This window comes from Accipiter gentilis, chromosome W (assembly GCF_929443795.1).
Source record: "Accipiter gentilis chromosome W, bAccGen1.1, whole genome shotgun sequence".
Lineage (NCBI taxonomy): Eukaryota > Metazoa > Chordata > Aves > Accipitriformes > Accipitridae > Astur > Astur gentilis.
The window spans coordinates 31,897,462-31,918,984 of record NC_064918.1 but is presented as its reverse complement, the minus strand read 5'-3'; the positions used below and the strand labels follow the sequence as shown (position 1 = coordinate 31,918,984).

The 21,523-nt window shown below is 44.6% G+C and overlaps 1 protein-coding gene across 3 annotated transcripts in view; it reads right to left on the bottom strand.

Annotated features, from left to right (window-relative positions):
* Nucleotides 1–3,118: 3,118 nt before the first annotated feature.
* LOC126035499 (polycomb group RING finger protein 3-like) overlaps nucleotides 3,119–21,523 on the bottom strand; it is a 135,945-nt gene continuing 117,540 nt past the window's right edge. For all 3 annotated transcript variants that reach the window (XM_049794153.1, XM_049794152.1, XM_049794154.1), the window contains one exon: nucleotides 3,119–3,339. In XM_049794153.1, coding sequence (XP_049650110.1) covers nucleotides 3,292–3,339 — 48 coding nt within the window. In that variant the 3' untranslated portion in view covers nucleotides 3,119–3,291. The remainder of the gene's footprint in view (nucleotides 3,340–21,523) is intronic.

The window sequence follows — 21,523 nt, the reverse complement described above, 5'->3', positions numbered from 1 at the left end:
ACTCCAAGGCTTGCCTCTGACTTGAATTCAGTTGTAGTCTAGTCTTTCTATATAGCTAGAAAGCAAACAAATGGTGCAGACACCATCCCATCCCTCCCCATGGGAAACAGCTTTTGTAATGAAGATAGCTATTGTGACATGATGTGAACAATAGGGTTGTGGTTGGTTTTGTTTGTTTGTTTTGTTTTTAAAAGCACTGCTGAGGTTTTATCAGGTTAAACACATAACAAAAACAGTTACACACAATTATGAGCAATCACCAGCTATAGGTGTTAACACTAGCTACAGATGCATACCTATATAAAGATTTAAATATATTGATATAGCACCGTAACAAATTCAAGTGATTCCAAAGGTAGTTACAAACTTGCAAACATATATTCTATACTATAGACTGTTAGAGCAAGATTTAGAACTGAATGGCAGAGAGCTTTCTGAATTTACATGTTTGTAACTGCTAACCTCTTTCAGTTGTAGAGCTACACAGGGAAACACTAAAATCCCAATAAACTTCAACAGCACTGCATCAACATCTGATCTTGCAAAAAGGTTCCACAGTGTACATATACTGAGGTAGACCAATCACAAATATATTTATAAAACCCTTAGACTGTAGCTGAAAAATTAATTAGGCATTTACATGGTCTATGGACTTGAGCTCCATGTCTGTGTCAGGTACATTAGGGGTGCCTGCAGGATGGGTGTTTATAACTATATTTGCATTCTCTGGAAGCCTTAGCAACTGGAACCAGCCCCTGATTTACACTGGAAAGTATACAATGATAGCCAAAGAACTCCAGAAAGGCCTATTATGTTAACTTACATATACATCCATATCACCTGCATTAACTATTCTGTGAAAAACTACCAAAAATAGAGACTAATTAGATCTCACCTGTTCTCTTCTGTCACTTCTATTAATGCTAAAAACAGATAAAAGCTAAATTGTAGGTAAGCAAGTCCAGAAACAGTACAGAAAAACAAGAGCAAACTTCTAATTCCATCACATGCACATTCTCTAAGCCTTGACATAAAGAAGTCCTGTCTAAACCAGTTGTTCAAATTTAGTGGTTTCACATCATCATTTGCAAAGATGGCAGTACTCCACTGGCCTTACTGTGGCTCTTTTGACCATCCCCATAGTTCAGTAGACTTTTTCTTTCTCTTTGCATTTCTTTCATTTTCTTCACTATTCACCATCTATGGTCATAAATGAAAACAAGGGCCCCATTTCCTGAGACAAACAAGTGAACTTAGAGCTTCCCTCTGGCAACAGCAGAACTAGGAAAAGAAGAGCTGAAAAGTTCAATTAAGAAAAGCATGGGAGATGCTTGCAAAGTAGGGGAGCACAGCTGGAAGAAGCAGGACAGTGCTAACAGGCATACTGATTTTCCTAGCCATCGACATTTTATGAAAGAATAAAGTGTTTGATATAACTGCCATTTTCAGCTGAGAGGAAAACTCAAAGAGTTAAAAAATATTGGCAGCCTCCAGCTGCCAATAATACTGCTTATCTTCTTTTCAGTTATTTAAGACCCCATGTCAGCCACACTCACATCCATGCTATATATAATGTTATGCAGCATACAGCTTGCAGAAGTCACTTTCAACTACTACCACATTTTTATGAAGCTGACTATTTTAAAAAGCCTTTAAATCAGTGTAGTCAACACTGCTAAGCACTACTGAAGGTGGATTCTCTAAGGTGTGTGCATGTCTGTACACAGATACACATACACGTGTTGGGAATTGGCTTGATGAGAAAGGACATGGGTCTATAGAAAAGTTGTGCGAGCAGAGTTCTGTGTGAAAGAATGTCAGTTTGAGCAGCAAGACTAGGCCTTGGCCGAAAATAGCTGGCTTTACTGATATCGGGAGAAAAACAACAGCTGGTCTCGCTGTTATCAGGAGAAAGACAGGGACGGTGTGACCTTGGCATAACTTCACAAGTAACTTTTGAAGAAGTTCCCATGAGAAAGTTACGGAACACACATAGTTGCAAACCACAAGTGGGTGTGTTTTAGTAATGAATAAACATTAGCAATGTACCAATCATATTAGGACTAGTAGGCATAATTATCGCAAACTGTATAAATATGAGCTATCCATGCAAATAAAGTGGAATCACTTCTATCACTCATATTGAGTCGACTTATGTGCATTCCTCCACCGCTCCAACATACACGTATGGTAGTTTGCATCTCTTGGGCCTTGACACAAGCAAAATTATCAGTTAAGGCCAGATGGTGCCCCTGTAATCTAATCTGACCTCAAAGATAAATAGTAATTGAGCTATAAACAGCTAGGATTTCATATAGAAAACAGTGAAAGAAACACAGAATTGGTTTACAGTTAACTGAAGAATTTTTAGCTAGTGAAATGGAAACTTGTGCAACATCAACAAAAGGTGCCCAACAGCCATAGTTTTGACAGCTAATGAAATAGAAAATGCTCCCTAAAGTAAAATTCGATTTTTGCAAGCCCCAATTATATGACATATTTGCTTTAAAACTATTTCACAAGTTCAGCACTTATGAGTATTTGTTATGATTGGATGTAATTTATGCCATGGCAAAATTTTAAGGCATATTTAAAAAAATCAAGTGAACTCACTTCAAATCAACATGCAAAGGGGGGATATTAAAACATTACTGAAATACAAAATAAAGAACAAACATTGTGCAAAACTAATGAAGTAATTGGATATCCAAGCTTTTAGTAAGTTTTTAATGCAGCATAATAAATATCACCAGTCACTGTATATCATTAGGTATGTTCAATGCTCTATAGAATGGCTTGATTAAAGCTGACATAATTGGGCATACTACATAAAACAAGAACACCTCAGAAAAACATACTGGAACAATTTGTAAATTTTAAAGACAAAAAAATAAGTAAATGCAGTAATTTGGTGTTAAAAGCAACATTTTAAATTTCTCCCACTCCATTTTAACTTATTTTTGTTTAACTACAAATAGATGAATCAGGCTGAGCTCCATGGAACTGTGAAGTGTTTTCACTACCTGTAAACTCAGTGCTGGTTGAATCCTGTTGAGTTGTGATTTATTTCATTTGTACAAAAATAAATATATATATATATATATTTTTTTTTGTCCAAAAATCCATGTAGCACATCCCTAGAAATATTCAGAAGGACAGTCTGCTATAGAAGCACTACAATGTTCCAAAATGATTCTGCTGGTTCGTTTCACATGAGAGTTAAGTGCTGCACTAAGGTACCAGATGATAGTCTCTGCAAAAAAACCTGTCCAGAAGGATAATAAAGTTCTCCTACAGCAAGTCCATTTTGGGTCTGTAATGTAGCAGTAGAGGTGCTTTCTGCAAGACAGAATCATCAGACATGTTAAGGGGCAAAACCAAAGTGAATTCATATACTTTAAAATTAAACTTATCTGTTTCATAAATTAAAGCTTAGAGAGACTATCAGAGTAGCTATATTCAAAAATTTCACCAAGATACCCCACCTATGAAGCCCCCCTCAAAAGAATCCTTCAACTTTTGTCTCAGTAATTGATCATCCTAAAAGTAGCTAACACTAGGTCTGACCATCTAGAATAGAACCTGTTCCTAGCAGGAGACCCATAGGGAAGGGCATAAGAACAGGGCAAGTAAATAGCAATAGTCTCCAGAATGCTCCCCAATCTCAAACAATTCAGGAATTTCCTAAGCCAGATGTAGAAACTTGTATTAATAGTCCTCAGCCAATAATTCTTCTGTGAATTCACCCATTGCTTTTTTAAAGCTATGTAAACTTTTAACATCTACAACATCCTGCAATACAGAGTTCTACAGTTCAAATTTACACAACATAAAGAATGGTCATAAAAGCCTCTTCTGCATGAATTTGTGTGAATTGGCTCTTTAGGTACTTATGTGCGTGGATGGAGCAATAGTTACCTGAAAAGAGCAGGCCAAAGAGAGGAAAAGTACATGCTGAGAATCACAGAATGACTGAGGTTGGAAGGGACACCTGGAGGTCATCTGGTCCAACCCCCCCTGCTCAAGCATGGTCACCTAGAGCCACTTGCCCAGGACTATGTCCAGATGGCTTCTGAATATCTCCAAGGAGGGAGACTCCACAATATCCCTGGACAAGCCCTTCCATTGTTCAGTCACTCTCACAGTCAAAAAGTGTTTCCTGATGTTCAGAGGGAACCTCCTGCGCTTCAGCTTGTGCCCATTGCCTCTTGTCCTGTCACTGGGCACCACTGAAAAGAGCCTGGCTCTGTCCTCTTTGCACCCTCCATTCAGGTATTTATATACGCTGATGAGCCCTGAGCCTTCTCTTCTCTAGGCTAAACAGTCCCAGCTCTCTCAGCCTTTCCTCATAGGAGAGATGCTCTAGTCCCTTAATCATCTTCATGGCCCTATGCTGGACTCTCTCCAGTATATCCATGTCTCTCTTGTACTGGGGAGCCCAGAACTGGACACAGGACTCCAGGTGTGGCCTCACCAGTGCTGAGTAGAGGGGAAGGATCACCTCCCTTGACCTACCGGCAATACTTTGCCTGATGCATCCCAGGATACCATCAGCCTTCTGTGCAGCAAGGGCACATTGCTGGCTCTTGTTCAACCTGGTGTCCACCAGGACCCCAGGTCCTTTTCTACCAAGCTGCTTTCCAGCTGGGTGGCCCCAAGCATATATTGGTGCATGGGGTTGTTCTTCCCCAGGTGCAGGACTTTGCCTTTCCCCTTGTTGAACTTCATGAGGCTCTTCATGAACTTCTTGAACTTCATGAAGATAGTATGTGAAAGTCTCCCAAGGACCAATAAGCTCCTGAAACTATCAGTCCTGTTGAACCCACAACACCTGATAAACGCAGAACACCAAGGGTCTGCTTAAGGCCAAGGCCATAAGCAAACACTGGCATTAATAATGGGTTGCAGAAGTCAGACCACATCCAAGAAAGTGGGGGATGCTATATGTAGATGAAAACTACAGGATTATATATACACCTGAATAGACAAGGGGCCACTGAGGGACTTTCTGAACACATACCTGAAAGCCACTAGCATGTCAGTATGACCCTCTACTTAGTAGACAGATGGGGCTGGCCTCCCTAATGTTGCTCCAATCCAATAATTACAAGCACATGTGCACAAGTGAATTATGTTAACTATTCACACAGTACAAATACTTATCTACTGGATGGAGTTAGTTTTCTTCATAGCAGCTCTTATGGTGCTATGGTTTGGATTTGTGACCAAAACAGTGTTGATAACATGTCCATGTTTTAGTTATTGCTGAACAGTGCTTGCGTAGCATCGAGGCCGCCTGTTTCTCACATTGTTCCATCAGCAAGTAGGCTGGGGGTGCATGTATTGGGTCTGGCTGAGATGGAGTTAATACTCCCCATAGCAGCCCTCATAGCGCTGTGCTCTGCATTGGTAGCTAGAAAGGTGTTGATAGCACACCAGTGTTTTGGCTACTGCTGAGCAGTGCTGGCACAGCATCAAGGCTGTCTCTCCAACATTTTTGTACCCCCCTCAATGGCAGGCCTCAATGGCAGGCTGGGGCAGGGCAAGATCTTGGGAGGGGACATAACCAGGACAGCTGACCTAAACTAAACAAACAGATATTCCATATCATATGATGTCAGCTCAGATATAAAAGCTAAGTGAAGGGAGATGGAAGGGGGGCATTTTTGTCTTCCGGAGCAACCACTATGCATACTGAAGCCCTGCTTCCCAGGAAGCGGCTAGACATCACCTGCTGATGGGAAGTAGAGAATAACATCATTTGGTTTTCTTTGCTTTCATGCGCAAACTTTGCTATCACTTTATTAAACTGTCCTTATCTTGACCCACGAGCCTTTTATTATATGTTCTCCCCCCTCTGTCCATCTGAGGAGGGGGAGTGATAGAGCGGCTTTGGTGGGCACCTGGCATCCAACCAGGGTCAACCCACCACAGTCCTTTTTGGCGCCCAACGTGGGGCACGACAACGGCAGTTTTGCATTAAGCGTTCTATAGCTAGTTATTAAGTGGCAAGCTCCTGTGCAGTTCACGGAGCTTGTTGGCTGCTTGCTTATCTCTATCTTGCTGAGTTTGGGAACATGTTAATGCAAATAATGGCTATGTACTTTGTCCTGGCACTGATGGCTTTGTTGTGTTGTGGGAGCTATCTTGTGCAGGAGATGAGGGAACACATCTCCCTCTCCCTACTGGGCATTGATGTGAATGGTTTTATTATGCAGGCTCCCGAGGTCCTTGTTCACCCTTATGTGAGCTGTTCAATACTAATAATTAATACTGGTGGCATATTATGGGTATTGTGGAATCTGGTCTCGTCCTGGTATAAGAGAAGACAAATTTCAGGTGAGGCAATACTGAAATGTGCCCTCAAGCGACCGGTCCCTGGGTGGCAGGGTATATGGAAGGATTTGGGCAGATTCCTAGGACGGTTATCACCTCCCATAATCTGGGACTTTACACCCAAACAGGCAAGCAACCCTGGCAAACTGATTTGCCACCTGATAGAGGGGTGCCTTGCCTGTTCCAATGAAAACCAGCAGCTTCTCACACTGTACTGGGTCCTGGCCTATGCCTACCGAGCCACAGTTCAACACCCTCAGAGGACCACGGTTGAGGCAGGGACCCAGACTGCATCTGAGGGCACCATGCTCGAGATAGGGACCCAAACAACAACTACAGTAATTGCCCCAATAGTGAAAAGGAAACAGTGGACAAGGAGATCAACGGGTCCATACCATCGATTAGTGAGGGAAGAAGAAGAAGTGGAAAGGCTTGATCTAGAAGCTGGTCCTTCGATAAAGAAACTGGAGGAAGGAATGAGGGAACTTAAACAGGAATCGGAAAGTACCCCGTCCCTGACATCCTCAGAACTTCGGGACTTGCGGAAAGATTACAGCCGCCAGCCAGGTGAGTGGATTGCTGCCTGGCTGCTTCGATGCTGGGATAATGGGGCTGATAGTCAGCTACTGGAAGGCAAGGAAGCCCAACAGCTGGGATCCCTCACTAGAAACTGGGGAATTGAAAGAGGAATTGGAAAAGAGGCAGCAATTTGCAGTCTCTGGAGCCGGCTCCTCTCAAGTGTGAAGGCAAGATATCCATTCAAGGAAGATCTTGTCAATTCCTCAGAAAAGTGGACTACGGCAGATGAAGGCATCCAGTACCTGAGAGAGTTAGCAGTGGTGGAAATCATCTACAGTGATCTAGATGATGAGGATGTCTCCAAAGATCCAGAGGATGTCCTGTGCACACGAGCCATGTGGCGAAAGGTGATTCAAGGTGCCCCATCTTCATATTCTAACAGCTTGGCAGCAATGTATTGTCCAGATATGGAAACACCAACTGTGGAGAAAGTGTCGTCTTGGCTCCAAAACTTTGAGGAAAATCTCTGTGTCTCCTCATCCCTACAGGACAGTGCCTTGGCTGTTAGGGATGCTCCAAGAAATCAGTCCTTTCCTGCCCCAGTCAGAGGGAAAGGGAGCCCAAGGCGTATGCCACGTGGTGCACTCTGGTTCTTCCTGCGTGACCAAGGGGAGGACATGAGGAAGTGGGATGGTGAACCCACCTTTAAGCTGGAAGCCCCTGTACATGAACTGAGAGGGAAGACAGCTGTTTAGAAGGGGTCACCCAAGAAGAAGCCTGTCAGCGTAGTTGCTGTAGAGGCCCAAGAAACAAATCAGCGATCCTCCAGGCATAGAAGAACTGCAACCACCTCCCTTGATTCTGGTGAGGGGACTTCTGGTCTGGCACTGAAAGGGTCAGACAGTGAATACTCTGATGAGGAACAGCAATAGAGGGTCCCTGCCTTTGGCCAGGAGGAGGAAAGGGATGACCGGATATACTGGACTGTGTGGATTCGATGGCCTGGCACATCAGACCCACAGGAATATAAGGCTCTAGTGGACACTGGTGCACAGTGTGCGCTGGTGCCATTAGGGTACAGGGGCACAGAAACCATCTGGATCTCTGGAGTGACAGGGGGATGCCAAGAATTGTCTGTATTGGAGGCTGAAGTGAGCTTGACAGGGGACAAGTGGGAAAAGCACCCCATTGTGACTGGTCAGAGGCCTCTTGTATCCTTAGCATAAACTACCTCAACAGAGGGTACTTCAAGGACCGAAAGGGGTACCGATGGGCTTTTGGTGTAGCCACTGTAAATGCAGAGAAGATTAAACAGCTATCTACCCTGCCTGGCCTCTCGGAAGATCCCTTCATTGTGGGATTGCAGGTGCCAATCGCTACCAGGACGGTGCACCGCTGGCAATATCGGACAAACCGAGACTCCCTGGCTACCATCCATGAGCTGATTCATCATGTAGAGAGCCAAGGAGTCATCAGCAAGAGTCATTCACCTTTTAATAGTCCTATATGGCCAGTGCAAAAGTCTGATGGAGTGTGGAGGTTAACAGTAGATTATCGCGGCCTGAATGAAGTGACACCGCCACTCAGTGCTGCTGTACCAGACATGTTAGAGCTCCAATATGAACTGGCATCAAAGGCAGCCACGTGGTATGCTACAATTGATATTGCCAATGCATTTTTCTCCATTCCTTTGGCAGCAGAGTGCAGGCCACAGTTTGCTTTCACGTGGAGAGGTGTCCAATACACCTGGAATCGACCGCCCCAGGGGTGGAAGCACAGCCCTACCATTTGTCACGGACTAATCCAAATGGCACTGGAACAAGGCAATGCCCCTGAACATTTTCATAGATGACATCATCGTGTGGGTCAACGAGGCAGAAGAAGTGTTTGAGAAGGGAAGAAGGATAATTCAGATTCTTCTGAAAGCTGGTTTCTCCATAAAGAAAAGCAAGGTCAAGGGACCTGCATGGGAGATTCAGTTCTTGGGAATAAAATGGCAGGATGGACGCCGTCATGTCCCTATGGATGTGGTTAACAAGATAGCAACTATGTCTCCACCAGCTAACAAGAAAGAAACACAAGCTTTCCTAGGCCTTGTGGGGTTCTGGAAAATGCATATTTCAGGTTATAGTCAGCTTGTGAGCCCTCTCTATCGAGTAATGCGGAAAAAGAACTATTTTGAATGGGGCCCTGAACAACAAAAAGCCTTTGAGCATATCAGACAGGAAATAGCTCGTGCAGTAGCTCTTGGGCCTGTCCAGACAGGACCAGATGTGCAAAATGTACTCTACACTGCAGCTGGGGAGCATGGTCTCACCTGGAGCCTCTGGCACCCCCCTCAATGGCAGGCCTCAATGGCAGGCTGGGGCAGGGCAAGATCTTGGGAGGGGACATAACCAGGACAGCTGACCTAAACTAACCAGACAGATATTCCATACCATATGATGTCAGCTCAGATATAAAAGATAAGTAAAGGGAGATGGAAGGGGGGGCATTTTTGTCTTCCGGAGCGACCACTATGCGTACTGAAGCCCTGCTTCCCAGGAAGCAGCTAGACATTGCCTGCTGATGGGAAGTAGAGAATAACATCATTTGTTTTTCTTTGCTTTCGCACGTGCGACCATTGCTATCACATTATTAAACTGTCCTTATCTTGACCCACGAGCCTTTTATTATATTTTCTCCCCCCTCTGTCCATCTGATAGTGATAGAGTGGCTTTGGTGGGCACCTGGCATCCAACCAGGGTCAACCCACCACAGTGCACAAGAAGTTGGGACGGGACTCAATAAAAGTTGTGGGAAAGAAGGAAGAAGGGGGGGATGTTTGGACCATTATGCATGAGGAAGCCCTGCTTTCCTGGAAATGGCTAAACAGCTGCCTGCCTACAGGAAGTAGTGAATGAATTCCTTATTTTCCTCTGCTTGCACACACAGCTTTGCTTTACCCACTAAACTGTCTTTATTTCAACCAACAATTTTTCTTCCTTTTACTCTTCCAATTCTCTCCCCCATCCCACTTGGGAGGGAGTGAGCAAGTGGCTGTGTGGTGCTTAGCTGCTTACTGTGGTTAAACCACAAAACACAGAATTCTTCCAAGCAGGTCCCTGAACAGACCACCTGGTTGTCCTGTACGTGCCATGTGATGGCACTCAATATGATCTGCTCCGTAACCTTCCCCAGCACCGAGGTCAGACTGACAGGCCTGTAGTTCCCCAGATCCTATGTGGAGGTCATAGAAGGTACAGCTCCTGTCTGCTGGTTGATTAAAGAAGAATAGTCTAGATTTATATGTTAAGATATAATAAACAATCTAAATATACACTCTGTAATCTTAAAGGATCCTGGAACAGGCCGAACAGAATGTGGAACTTTGTTTGTGGGAGTGCATGAAAGGGATGGGCTGGAAAACCACACAGAATATGGTAAAAATGTGCCAAAGCGAGTAGCTTTGGGGAGTGCGTGTGAATGAATGTGACTGAAGACAGTCACGAGTTGAACAAACACCTGTTTGGCTGTATGCCCTTAGTTCTTTCCAGATCCTTGTTGAAACATATATAAATCTGATCCCTTTGTGAAATAAATGGAATCTTGTACAGATAGCTTGAGTGGTTAATCCAGTCGCTGCAATCCTCCTTCTGGCCCTTCTTGTAGATGGGTATCACATGTGCTAACCTCCAGTCCACTGGGACCTCCCCGGTTAGCCAGGACTGCTGATAAATGATTGCAAATTGCGTGGTGAGCACTTTCGCCAGCTCCCTCAGTACCCTTGGGTAGATCCCATCCGGCCCCATAGACTTGTGTGTGTCTAAGAGGTGTAGCAGGTCACTAACCATTTCCCCTTGGCTTCATTCTGCTTGCCATCCCTGTCTTCCAGCTCAGGGGTCTGGGTACCCTGAGAACAACTGGTCTTACTATTAAAGACTGAGGCAAAGAAGGCATTAAGTACCTCAGCCTTTTCCTCAGCCTTTTTCACTATGATTCCCCCTGCATCCAGTATAGGATGGAGATTCTCCTTAGCCCTCCTTTTGTTGCTAATATATTTATAGAAACTTTTATTGTCTTTTACCACAGTAGCCAGATTAAGTTCTAGTTGGGCTTTGGCCCTTCTACTTTTCTCCCTGCATAACCTCACGACATCCTTGTAGTTCTCATGAGTTGCCTGCCCCTTTTTCAAAGGTCATAAACTCTTTTTTTCCCTGAGTTCCAGTCAAAGCTCTCTGTTCAGCCAGGCCAGTCTTCTTCCCTGCCAGCTCATCTTTCAGCACATGGGGACGGCTTGCCCCTGTGCCTTTAAGATTTCCTTCTTGAAGAATGTTCCAGCCTTCCTGGGCTCCTTTGCCCTTCAGGACTGCCTCCCAAGGGACTCTGTCAACCAGGCCCCTAAACAGGCCAAAGTCTGCCCTCCAAAAGTCCAAGGTAGTAGTTCTGCTGATCCCCCTCTTTACTTCACCAAGAATCGAAAACTCGTATCATTTTGTGATTGCTATGCCCAAGACGGCCTCCAACCATCACATCACCCACACATCCTTCTCTGTTCGCAAACAACAGGTGCAGCGGGGCGCCTTCTCTAGTTAGCTCACTCACCAGCTGTGTCAGGAAGTTATCATCCACACGCTCCAGGAACCTCCTAGACTGTTTCTTCTCTGCTGTATTGTATTTCCAGCAGTCATTTGGTAAGTTGAAGTCCTCCACGAGAACAAGGGCTAGCGATCGTGAGACTTCTCCCAGCTGCTTATAGACTATTTCATCTGTTTCTTCATCCTGATTGGATGGTCTATAACAGACTCCCACCATGATATCTGCCTTGTTGGCCTTTCCCCTGATTCTTACCCATAAACACTTGACCCTTTCATCCCCATCTTCAAGCTCTAGACAGTGAAAACACTCCCTAACATACAGGGCTACCCCACCACCTCTCCTTCCTTGCCTATCCCTTCTGAAGAGTTTATAGCCATCCATAGCAGCACTCCAGTTGCGTGAGTCAACCTACCATGTTTCCGTGATTGCAACTATATCATAGTTTTCCAGCTGCACAATGGCTTCCAGCTCCTCCTGTTTGTTGCCCATGCTGTGTGCATTGGTCTAGATTCACTTCAGTTGGGCTATTGATCCTGCCACCTCTTTTGGGGGAGAAGCCCTAACTCTTATGTGACTTTTCTCAGGTGCTTCTGTGGTTTCTAACACATCAATAACCCTTGTGTCTGCTGACACAGGGATCTCTATCACCTGCCTCTATGGAGATGGCTAAGGTGCTGCGTGTGTTAGTACAGAGATATTTCATATATGATCCAGTGTGCTCAGCACATTGTGGAGCAGACTGAAGGACCTTGCTAGCATGCCATCCCTCAAATATTGGCATGCCGCCCCCAGGCTTATCACTAGCCAGCCTGGTTTTATCCCTTTCCCCCTTCAAATCTAGTTTAAATATTTTTCAATGAGCCCTGAAAACTCTTGCACAAAGATCCTTTTCCCCCTTTGAGAAAGGTGTACCTCATCTGTTGCCAGCAGGCCTGGTGTCATGTAGACTGACCCATGATCAAAAAACCCAAAATTCTGCTGGTGACACCAGGCTAGGAGCCAGATATTGATCTGCTGGCTCTTCCTGTTTCTTCCCTCATTGTTCCCTGCAACTGGAAGGATAGAGAAGAACACTACTCATGCTCCTGATCCCTTAACCAGTCGTTCCAAGGCCCTGAAGTCTCTTTTGATTGCCCTTGGACTTCTTATTGCAACTTCATCACTGCCTACCTGAAAATTCAATAATGGATAATAATCCAAGGGCCATACCAGGGTAAGAAGTTTCCTCATCACATCTGTAACCTGGGCCTCAAGGAGGCAGCAGACTTCCCTAAGAAGTGGGTCTGGCCGGCAAATTGGACCTTCTGTTCCCCTCAGAAGAGAGTCTCCTATGACAATAACTAATTCGTTTATGGGTTTTTTTCTTTATGGAAGCAGTTTTGACACAGTGCATAGGCTGACTTAACCTTGACGACATCTCCAACCTAGATGAACCACCATCCTCATCATTGTTCAGTTCTACTTGCAGAGCCTCGTACCTATTATGCAAGGACACCTAGGAAGGTGAGGTAGTCTTGGAGGAGATGCGCCTGCTGTGCCGGGCAGGAACTTGTTGCCATTGCCCCCTATCCTTTAAGTCACTGTGTTCTGCTGGCTGGAGAGAGGATAGGGAATCCTCCATATCATGTGTCCTGTCTGCCTGACAGGCCTGTCCCAGGGAAGGTAAGGTGTGGTTCCAGTAGTCTCTCTCTCTCAGTCTCCCTGCTGCTCCTCAACCTACTCACCTCCTCCTGGAGCTCTGTCACTAAGCTGAGTTCCTCTACCTGGGCACACCTCTCACGGGTGTGCTTACTACTGCCATCTGGTACTGGCATAAGAGTAGGGCACACCCTGCAACCTAACACATGGGTAGCAGCATGTTCCCATAGGAGGTCTGTCTGAGAAGCTGTGTCAGTCGTGGTGGGTGCAGAGTTTAGAGAGGCCATGGCTTTCTGCTGAGTGGATACCATCGCTCCCTGGTCAAGCTGGCAGAGCTTCAGCACCCTTCCTGCATGCCTTTCCACATGAACTGCTGTGCAAACTGCCACATCACCCCCTTGCTGATGCACTATGCCCTGTTTGCCTTGCATCTTCCTCTGGAGCTGAGTCTAAGCCAAGACCTCCGATATTCCAGTGATAGTTGCTCTAGTTAGTGCTGGGAACCATGCCCCAAAGCACATCATTACTGTTGCTGAGCACACATAATCTACCCTCAGCAGAGTTTCTAGCCAATTTCTGCATACCCTACCATAACAAATGTTATACCTGCTCACTACTTCTATTAGTGCTAGGCCCAGCAGTTCTATAAGGCCTCTCCCTAGCACCTGCTGAAAGTGCTCCTTGTGTAGTGGTTTTGGTCGGGATAGAGATAAATTTCTTCATAGCAGCATGTATGAGGCTATGTTTTGAATTTGTGATGAAAACAGGATGTTTTAGCTATTGCTGAGCAGTGCTTCCACAGAGTCAAGGTGTTTTCTGCTTCTCATACTGCCCCATCAGCGAGTAGGCTGGGGGTGCACAAGAAGTTGGGAGGGGACACAGCTGGGACAGCTGATCCCAACTGACCGAAGGGATATTCCATACCATATGACATTGTGCTCAGCAATAAAACAGGGTGGGTGGAGGTTGGTGGTGCCATTGCTCAGGGACTGGCTGGGCATCAGTTGGTTGGTGGTGAGCAATTGCTTTCTTTTGCATAATTTGTTTTTCTTGGTTTGGGGGGGGTGTCCCTCTCTCTTTATGGTCATCCTCCCCCCCCCCCCCCCCTTCCTTTTTTTAATTATTAAACTGTCTTTATCTCAACTCACGAGTTTTCACACTTTTACCCTTTTGATTCTCTCTCCCATCCCACTGTGGGGGGGGAGTGAGGGAGTGGCTGTGTGGTGTTTAGCTGCTGGCTGGGTTAAACCATGACACCTTGTCATCAGAGGTATCTTTTCAGGATGGGTTGAAACTTTTTCCTCTAAAAGGAACACAGCCTCTGTAACTGTAAAACTACCATTTAAGGAAATTATCTGTAGGTATGGAACACCCTCAAAGAAAGGATCAGATAAGGAGGGACTTCTGTAAGTGAAAGAATTCAAGCCTTAATGAGTAACCTGGGAATTAAACAAAGACTGCATACATCTTACCACCCACAATCATCCAGAATGGTAGAAATAATGAATCAGATTGTAAAAATAGTCTAAGAAAACTGTAGGACAATACCCAAAACAATGGGCTGGAAAATTACCCTTGATATTAGTAGCTTTAAGGAACAGTAACAGATTAAGTACTGGTTCAAAACTGTACCATATAACATTTGCGTAGCCCATGCTTTGGTGACGCCACACTCAAGACCCTAAGGGCCTCATCATCCCTGATGATTTGAGCTCTTGGTTGAACCTGGCTATGATCTCCGGGTCTGCCTTGCTTGGGTACTGTAGGGCCAGGGTCTGGCTGGCAAGACCTGGCCTCACTAGCTGTTATTTGTGCACAGCTTCCCCATTCCTGTAGGGAGTAGCTGGCCCTAAATGCTCCCTGACATATAAATGGATTCATGTTTCTCAGATCTCTCCCTACAGGGGAAAATACGTGTGGAATAAATCAGGGATTTGTCTCCCATAAAAGCCTCACAGAAAAACTAATGAGGTAGGAATGAACTAAGTGGACAGAAAAATGACTGAATTGCCAGACTCAAAGGGTTGTGATCAGCAGCATGAAATCCAGCTGGAGGCCAGTCATGAGTGGTGTACACCAGGGGTTGATATTGTTGATGAAGCGTTCTTACTTCAACTACAGGAATCCTCATGCTCACTGGCCCTGATCCTGCTGGGGGACTTCAATCACCCTGACATCTGCTGGAAAACCAACACAGCAAGGTGTAAGCAGCCCAGTAGACTCTTGGTGTGTGTCAAGGATAATTTCTTAACCCAGGTGATAGACAGCCTGACCAGAGGAGAAGGGTTACTGGACCTCTTGCTCACCAACACAGATGAACTAATTAGAGAGGTCAAGACTGGTGGTAGCCTGGACTGCAGTGATCATGCCCTGGTGGGATTCACAATCTTGAGGGATAGGTGAAGAGTACAGTCAGGACCCTGAATTTTAGGAGAGCAAACTTTCAGTTGTTTAAGGAACTAGTGGATGGGACACCCTGGGTAGATGCCCTCAGGGACAAAGGAACTGAACAGAGCTGGCAGCTCCTTAAGGACACTTTTCTTAGAGCACAAAAACTATCAGTTCCCATGTGTAGGAAAACGGGTGAGGAAAGCAGGAGACTGGCATGACTCAGTAAGAAACTTCTAGTCAAACTAAAGTGTAAGAAGGAAATGCATAGGCAGTTGAACCAGGGACACGTATCCTGGGAAGAACATAGGGACGCTGCCCGGATGCGTAGGGATGGGAACAGGAAAGCTAAGGCACAGCTGGAGCTGAATTTGGTGAGGGATGCAAAGAATAATAAGAAGGGCTTCTACAGGTACATTGGCCATAAAAGGAAGATTAAAGAAAATGTAACCACCCACAATAAATAAGACATGGGAACTAGTGACAACCAACATGGAGAAGGCTGAGGTACAACAATTTTTTTGCCTCAGTTTTCAATGGTAATCTCTCTTCCCACATCTCTCAAGCCCCTGAACCTCAAGGCAGGGACTGGGGAAATGAAGTCCCTCCCTTAGTAGGAGAAGAGCAGGATCAAGACCACCTGAGGAACCTGAGCACACACAAGTCCATGGCACCTGACAAGATGCACCCCAGTGTCCTGAGGGAACTGGCTGATGTAGTTGCTAAGCCACTCTCCATCATATTTCAAAAGACATGGTAGCCAGGCGATGTCCCCAGTGACTGGAAATAGGTCCTGACTAATCTAGTGGCCTTCTATGATGGAGGGACTGCATCAGTGAACAAAGGAAGAGCTATGGATGTCATCAATGTGGACTTCTGTAAGGTCTTTGATACAGTCCCCCACAGCATTCTGGCTTCGAAATTGGAGAGATATGGATTTGATGGATGGACTGTTAGGTGGATAAGGAACTGGCTAGATGTCCACGTCTGAAGAGTTTCAGTCAATGGCTCAACGTCCAAATGGAAACCAGTAACGAGCGGTGTCCCTTAATGGTCCGTACTGGGACCAATACTGTTTAATATCTTAATCAATAACATAGACAGTGGGATTGAGTGCACTCTCAGCAAGTTTATAGACGACACCAAGCTGAATGGTGCAGTTGATTTCCTAGAGGGAAGGGATGCCATCCAGAAGGACCTTGACAGGCTTGAGAAGTGGGTCCATGAGAACCTCAAGAAGTTCAAGAAGGCCAAGTACAAGGTCCTGCACCTGGGTCAGAGCAATCCCTAACTTCAGTACAGACTGAGGGCCGAATGGATTGAGAGCAGCCCTGCAGTGAAGGACTTGGGGATACCGGTGGATGAGAAATTGCACATGAGTCAGCAATGTGTGCTTGCAGCCCAGAAAGTCAATCGTATCCTGGGCTACATCAAAAGAAGCATGGCTATCAGGTCGAGAGAGGTCATTCTACTCTGCTCTCACAAGACCCCACCTGGAGTATTGCACCCAGCTCTGGGGTCCCAGCACAAGAAAGACATGGACCTGTTAGAGCAGGTCCAGAGGAGGGCAACGAAAATTATCAGAGCACTGAACACCTCCCCTCTGAAGAAAGGCTGAGAGAGTTGGGGTTGTTCAGCCTGGAGAAGAGAAGGCTCCAGGGAGACCTTTTTGCGGCCTTTCAATATATAAAGGGGGTTTATAAGAAAGATGGAGAAAGACTTTTTACCAGGGCCTGTAGTGACAGGACAAGAGGCAACAGTTTTAAACTGAAAGAGAGTAGATTTAAATTTGATATAAGGAAGAAATTCTTTATGATGAGGATGGTGAGACACTGTGTTGTGGTTTAACCCCAGCCAGCAACTAAGCACCACGCAGCCGCTCAATCACTCCCCCGCCACCCAGTGGGATGGGGGAGATAATTAGGAAAAGAAGCAAAACCCATGGGTTGACATAAGAACGGTTTAATAGAACAGAAAAGAAGAAACTAATAATGATAATGATAACACTAATAAAATGACAACAGCAATAATGAAAGGATTGGAATGTACAAATGATGCGCAGCGCAATTGCTCACCACTTGCTGACCGACACCCAGCCAATACTGGGGCCAATAATGTTTAACATCTTCCTTAATGACTTGAGCAATGGGGCAGAGCGCACCCTCATCAAGTTTCCAGATGATACAAAACCAGAAGTAGTAGTTGATACTCTTGATGGTTTTGTTGTCACTTAGAAGGACTTTGACAGACTGCAGAAATGGGCTGACAGGAACCTTATGAACTTAAGCAAATGAAAATGCCAAGTCCTGCACCTGGGCAGGAATAACCCCAGGCACCAGTAGAGGCTGGGGGCTGACAGACTGGAAAGCAGCTTTGCAGAAAAGGACCTGGGGGTCCTGTTGGACATCAAGTTCAACATGAGCCAGCAATGCACCCTTGCAGCAAACAAGGCAAACAGTATCCTGAGCTGAATTAGGAAAAGTGTTGCCAGCAGGTTGAGGGAGGTTGTTATTGCCCTCTGCTCAGCACTGGTGAGAGACCACATCTGGAGTCCTGTGTCCCCAGCACAAGAAGGACATGGACATACTGGAGAGAGTCCATAAAGGGTTCATTAAGGTATTGGAATCTTTGGCATTTGAGAAGAGGCTGGGATTGGTTAACCTGGAGAATAGAAGGCTCAGGGGGGGATCTTATCAATGTGTACAAATACCTGATGGGGGGCAGTAAAGAAGATGGAGCCAGACTCTTTTCAGTGGTATCCAGTGAAAGGATCAATTGGCACAAATTGAAATACAAGAAATTCCATTTAAATGTAAAAAAACTTTTTTACTGTAATGGTGACTGAGCACTGGATCAGGTTGCCTAAAGAGGTAGACTCTGAGGCAAGACCAAGGAGTAAGATATGCAGCCTGCCAGAAGAACCTAATTCAGTAGCAGTTAGTAGACTTGAGCTACAGTGAGTGGTACACATCAGTGCCTATCAGACTCAGAGAGGTTTCCTGAAATTGCAGGAATCCTTAACTTGGCTCTACACCCTATAGTAATAGTTTGTTTGTTTGTTTGTTTTTATAAATTGTGTTAATCAAAGACATTTAGCAAATCAGGTATTGACTATACACTGTCATGAAGAACTGTCAGACCTTTATGGATTATCATGAGGCAAGACCTGATAGAAGAAACTGAATGCCTCCAAGAAGAGTCTCTGCTCAGTCCCAATTAGGAGCCTTGAGCCATAGGAGAGTTTGCAGTATCCTTGTTGGACTCATTGAGCAATAACATGTGATTCATGGACTACCAAAGGAGAGGGATAGAAGTGACCTTGTAGCCCAGGAAACATGGCATTGCTGTTGCTATCAAGGACACAAATTCAATATAGGCCTCACTTGTCATATTTTGCTTGTTTGCAGCTTTATTTTTATCTGTTTAACTGGAGTAGCCAGTAATGCTTACAATAAAGTTTTTCATGGCTGGATAGCTAATCTGTGACCTAACCCATCTTTGTCTCGCTTAGCTTGGTCTAACTATTTACTGTAATAACAACAGTTTAAGACAACTGAATTAAGACTCCTTTTAGAACTCTAACAGATTTAAGTGTTACAGCTCAGGATTTGGGTCCACCCAGGCTGGGGGATCACAGTTATTAAAGCTTTGGAAAAATGCTCTGTATTGGGTCTGGCTGAGATGGAGTTAATACTCCCCATAGCAGCCCTTGTAGTGCTGTGCTCTGCATTGGTAGCTAGAAAGGTGTTGATAACACACCAGTGTTTTGGCTACTGCTGAGCAGTGCTCGCATAGCATCAAGGCTGTCTCTCCAACATTTTGCCCCCCTCAACGGCAGGCTGGGGCTGGGCAAGATGTTGGGAGGGGACATAACCAGGACACCTGACCTAAACTAACCAAACATATTCCATACCATATGATGTCAGCTCAGATATAAAAGCTAAGTAAAAGGAGATGGAAGGGGGGTATTTTCATCTTCCGGAGCAACCGCTACACGTACTGAAGCCCTGCTTCCCAGGAAGTGGCCAGACATCGCCTGCTGATGGGAAGTAGAGAATAACATCATTTGTTTTTCTTTGCTTTTGTGCACGACCTTTGCTTTCACTTTATTAAACTGTCCTTATCTTGACCCACAAGCCTTTTGTTATATTTTCTCTCCCCTGTCCATCTGAGGAGGGGGAGTGATAGAGTGGCTTTGGTGGGCACCTGGCCAGGGTCAACCTACCACATGCTCAAAAGTTATAACAACCTTACAAACTTGGTAGTTTTTTTTACAGGATAATACTCAAAGAAACAATTTGAATAGAAGCATCCAGACTTAGTGACAGAATTGTTGATTTCAGTAATGTTCTTTTAAGCAAATGTGTAAATATAAAAGGAATTTGGGAGAGGTATCAAAGAAGAAAGGAAAGAGAAAGAAAGGTTTGAAACAGAGGGGAAATGGAATACTAACAGTACTTAAAGGCTGAGAAAATTGCGAGTTATACGTGTATATATCAAGGTCTGAAAGGGGATAATATATAATGAATAGTAAAATATGGTTGAACCAGAATAGAAGTAGCACTGAAGTGAGATACTTATCTATGCCAGGTATTGGAGGTTACTTATATCTAATAATCTGAACTTAATCACTAAACCCAGCATTTCTGTAAGAGCAAAAAAAGAAACAGAATGGTAGAAGTCTATATATGAATGTGATGACTGATTATGTGAACAACTCTGTGTAATTTCTCCTCTGCTATTTCTCCTTCTCTTCTCCCCCAACTATTTAGTTGCCTGTGTTCCGAGGATCCAAAGCCCAGCTCTGATGCTACACAGCTGCATAATCTTGGGACACATATTTGAGAAAATCACTAAGTTATGAGAGAACCTGTAAGAAGATAAAAAGGGCAGAAGCAGGGTGAGGCTAGCTGAGAACTTTGGGTCAGATCAAGCCACTAATATCAACAGTGAAAGCTAGATGAAAATAGTTTGATTGTTACAATCATGTGTTAACTTTTTCAGTAGCGACCAGGAATATCACTATTCATGTACTGGGGCTAGATTAGGTGACAATTATATTAGGATACCTAACAAGATACTGTAAAATGTACATGTTTCATAGAATTGGGAAAGATCTACTGTAAATGTAATCTTATTCATGATAAAAGAGAACATATTGGTTAACTAAACAATTATATGAGGAACAAGAAACATTTCATCATTGTCACATGTTATGAGGAGATATTAGGTAAAAAGTTTTAAGGGATAAGGCTTAAGGAAATATTAATATATCTCTTAAGACACCCTGTTGTATGGTTAATCACATTTGAATGGATAGTTTTATTAATTGTGAAAATCATCAAATAGTATAGAATCAAAATGTTTATGCTTATAATGATTATACAGCTAATGAAACATTCTGCGATTATGTAAACTGAATGAAAATTGACAATACCATAAGTTTAACTTAGGTATCAACAGGGAGAGAAGTGTCATAAAGGACTGTTTGAACACCTACCTAGAAGCCACTGGCATGTCAGTATGACACTGCTTCTGAGTACACAGCTGGGGTTGGTCTCCCTGCTGTTTCTCCAACTGGGTAACTATGAGTGTGTAAGGGAATAAATGAATATACTGTATAAAGTTATCTGCTATTAATAATAGCCTGATGAAGTTTGCCGATGATGATACCAAACTGAGTGGGGAAGAGGACACTTCGGAAGGGAGAGCCACCCTGCAGGAAGACCTGGATAGGCTGGAAGAGTGGGCTAACAAGAACCTTATGAAGTTCAACAAAGACAAATGTAAGGTCTTGCACCTGCAAAAACATAATCCAGGAGTGCAGCAAAGGCTGGGTTCTACCTGGCTGGGGAGCAGCTCTGTAGAAAGGGACCTGGGGGTCCTGGTGGACAACAAGCTCAATATGAGTGAACAGTGTGCAGCTGTGGCAAAGCAAGCCAACAGGATGCTGGGTTGCATCAACAAGGGCATCACCAGCAGAGATAAAGAAGTCATTATCCCACTCTACTCAGCACTTGTCAGGCCACACGTGGAATACTGTGTTCAGTTTTGGTCCCCGCTA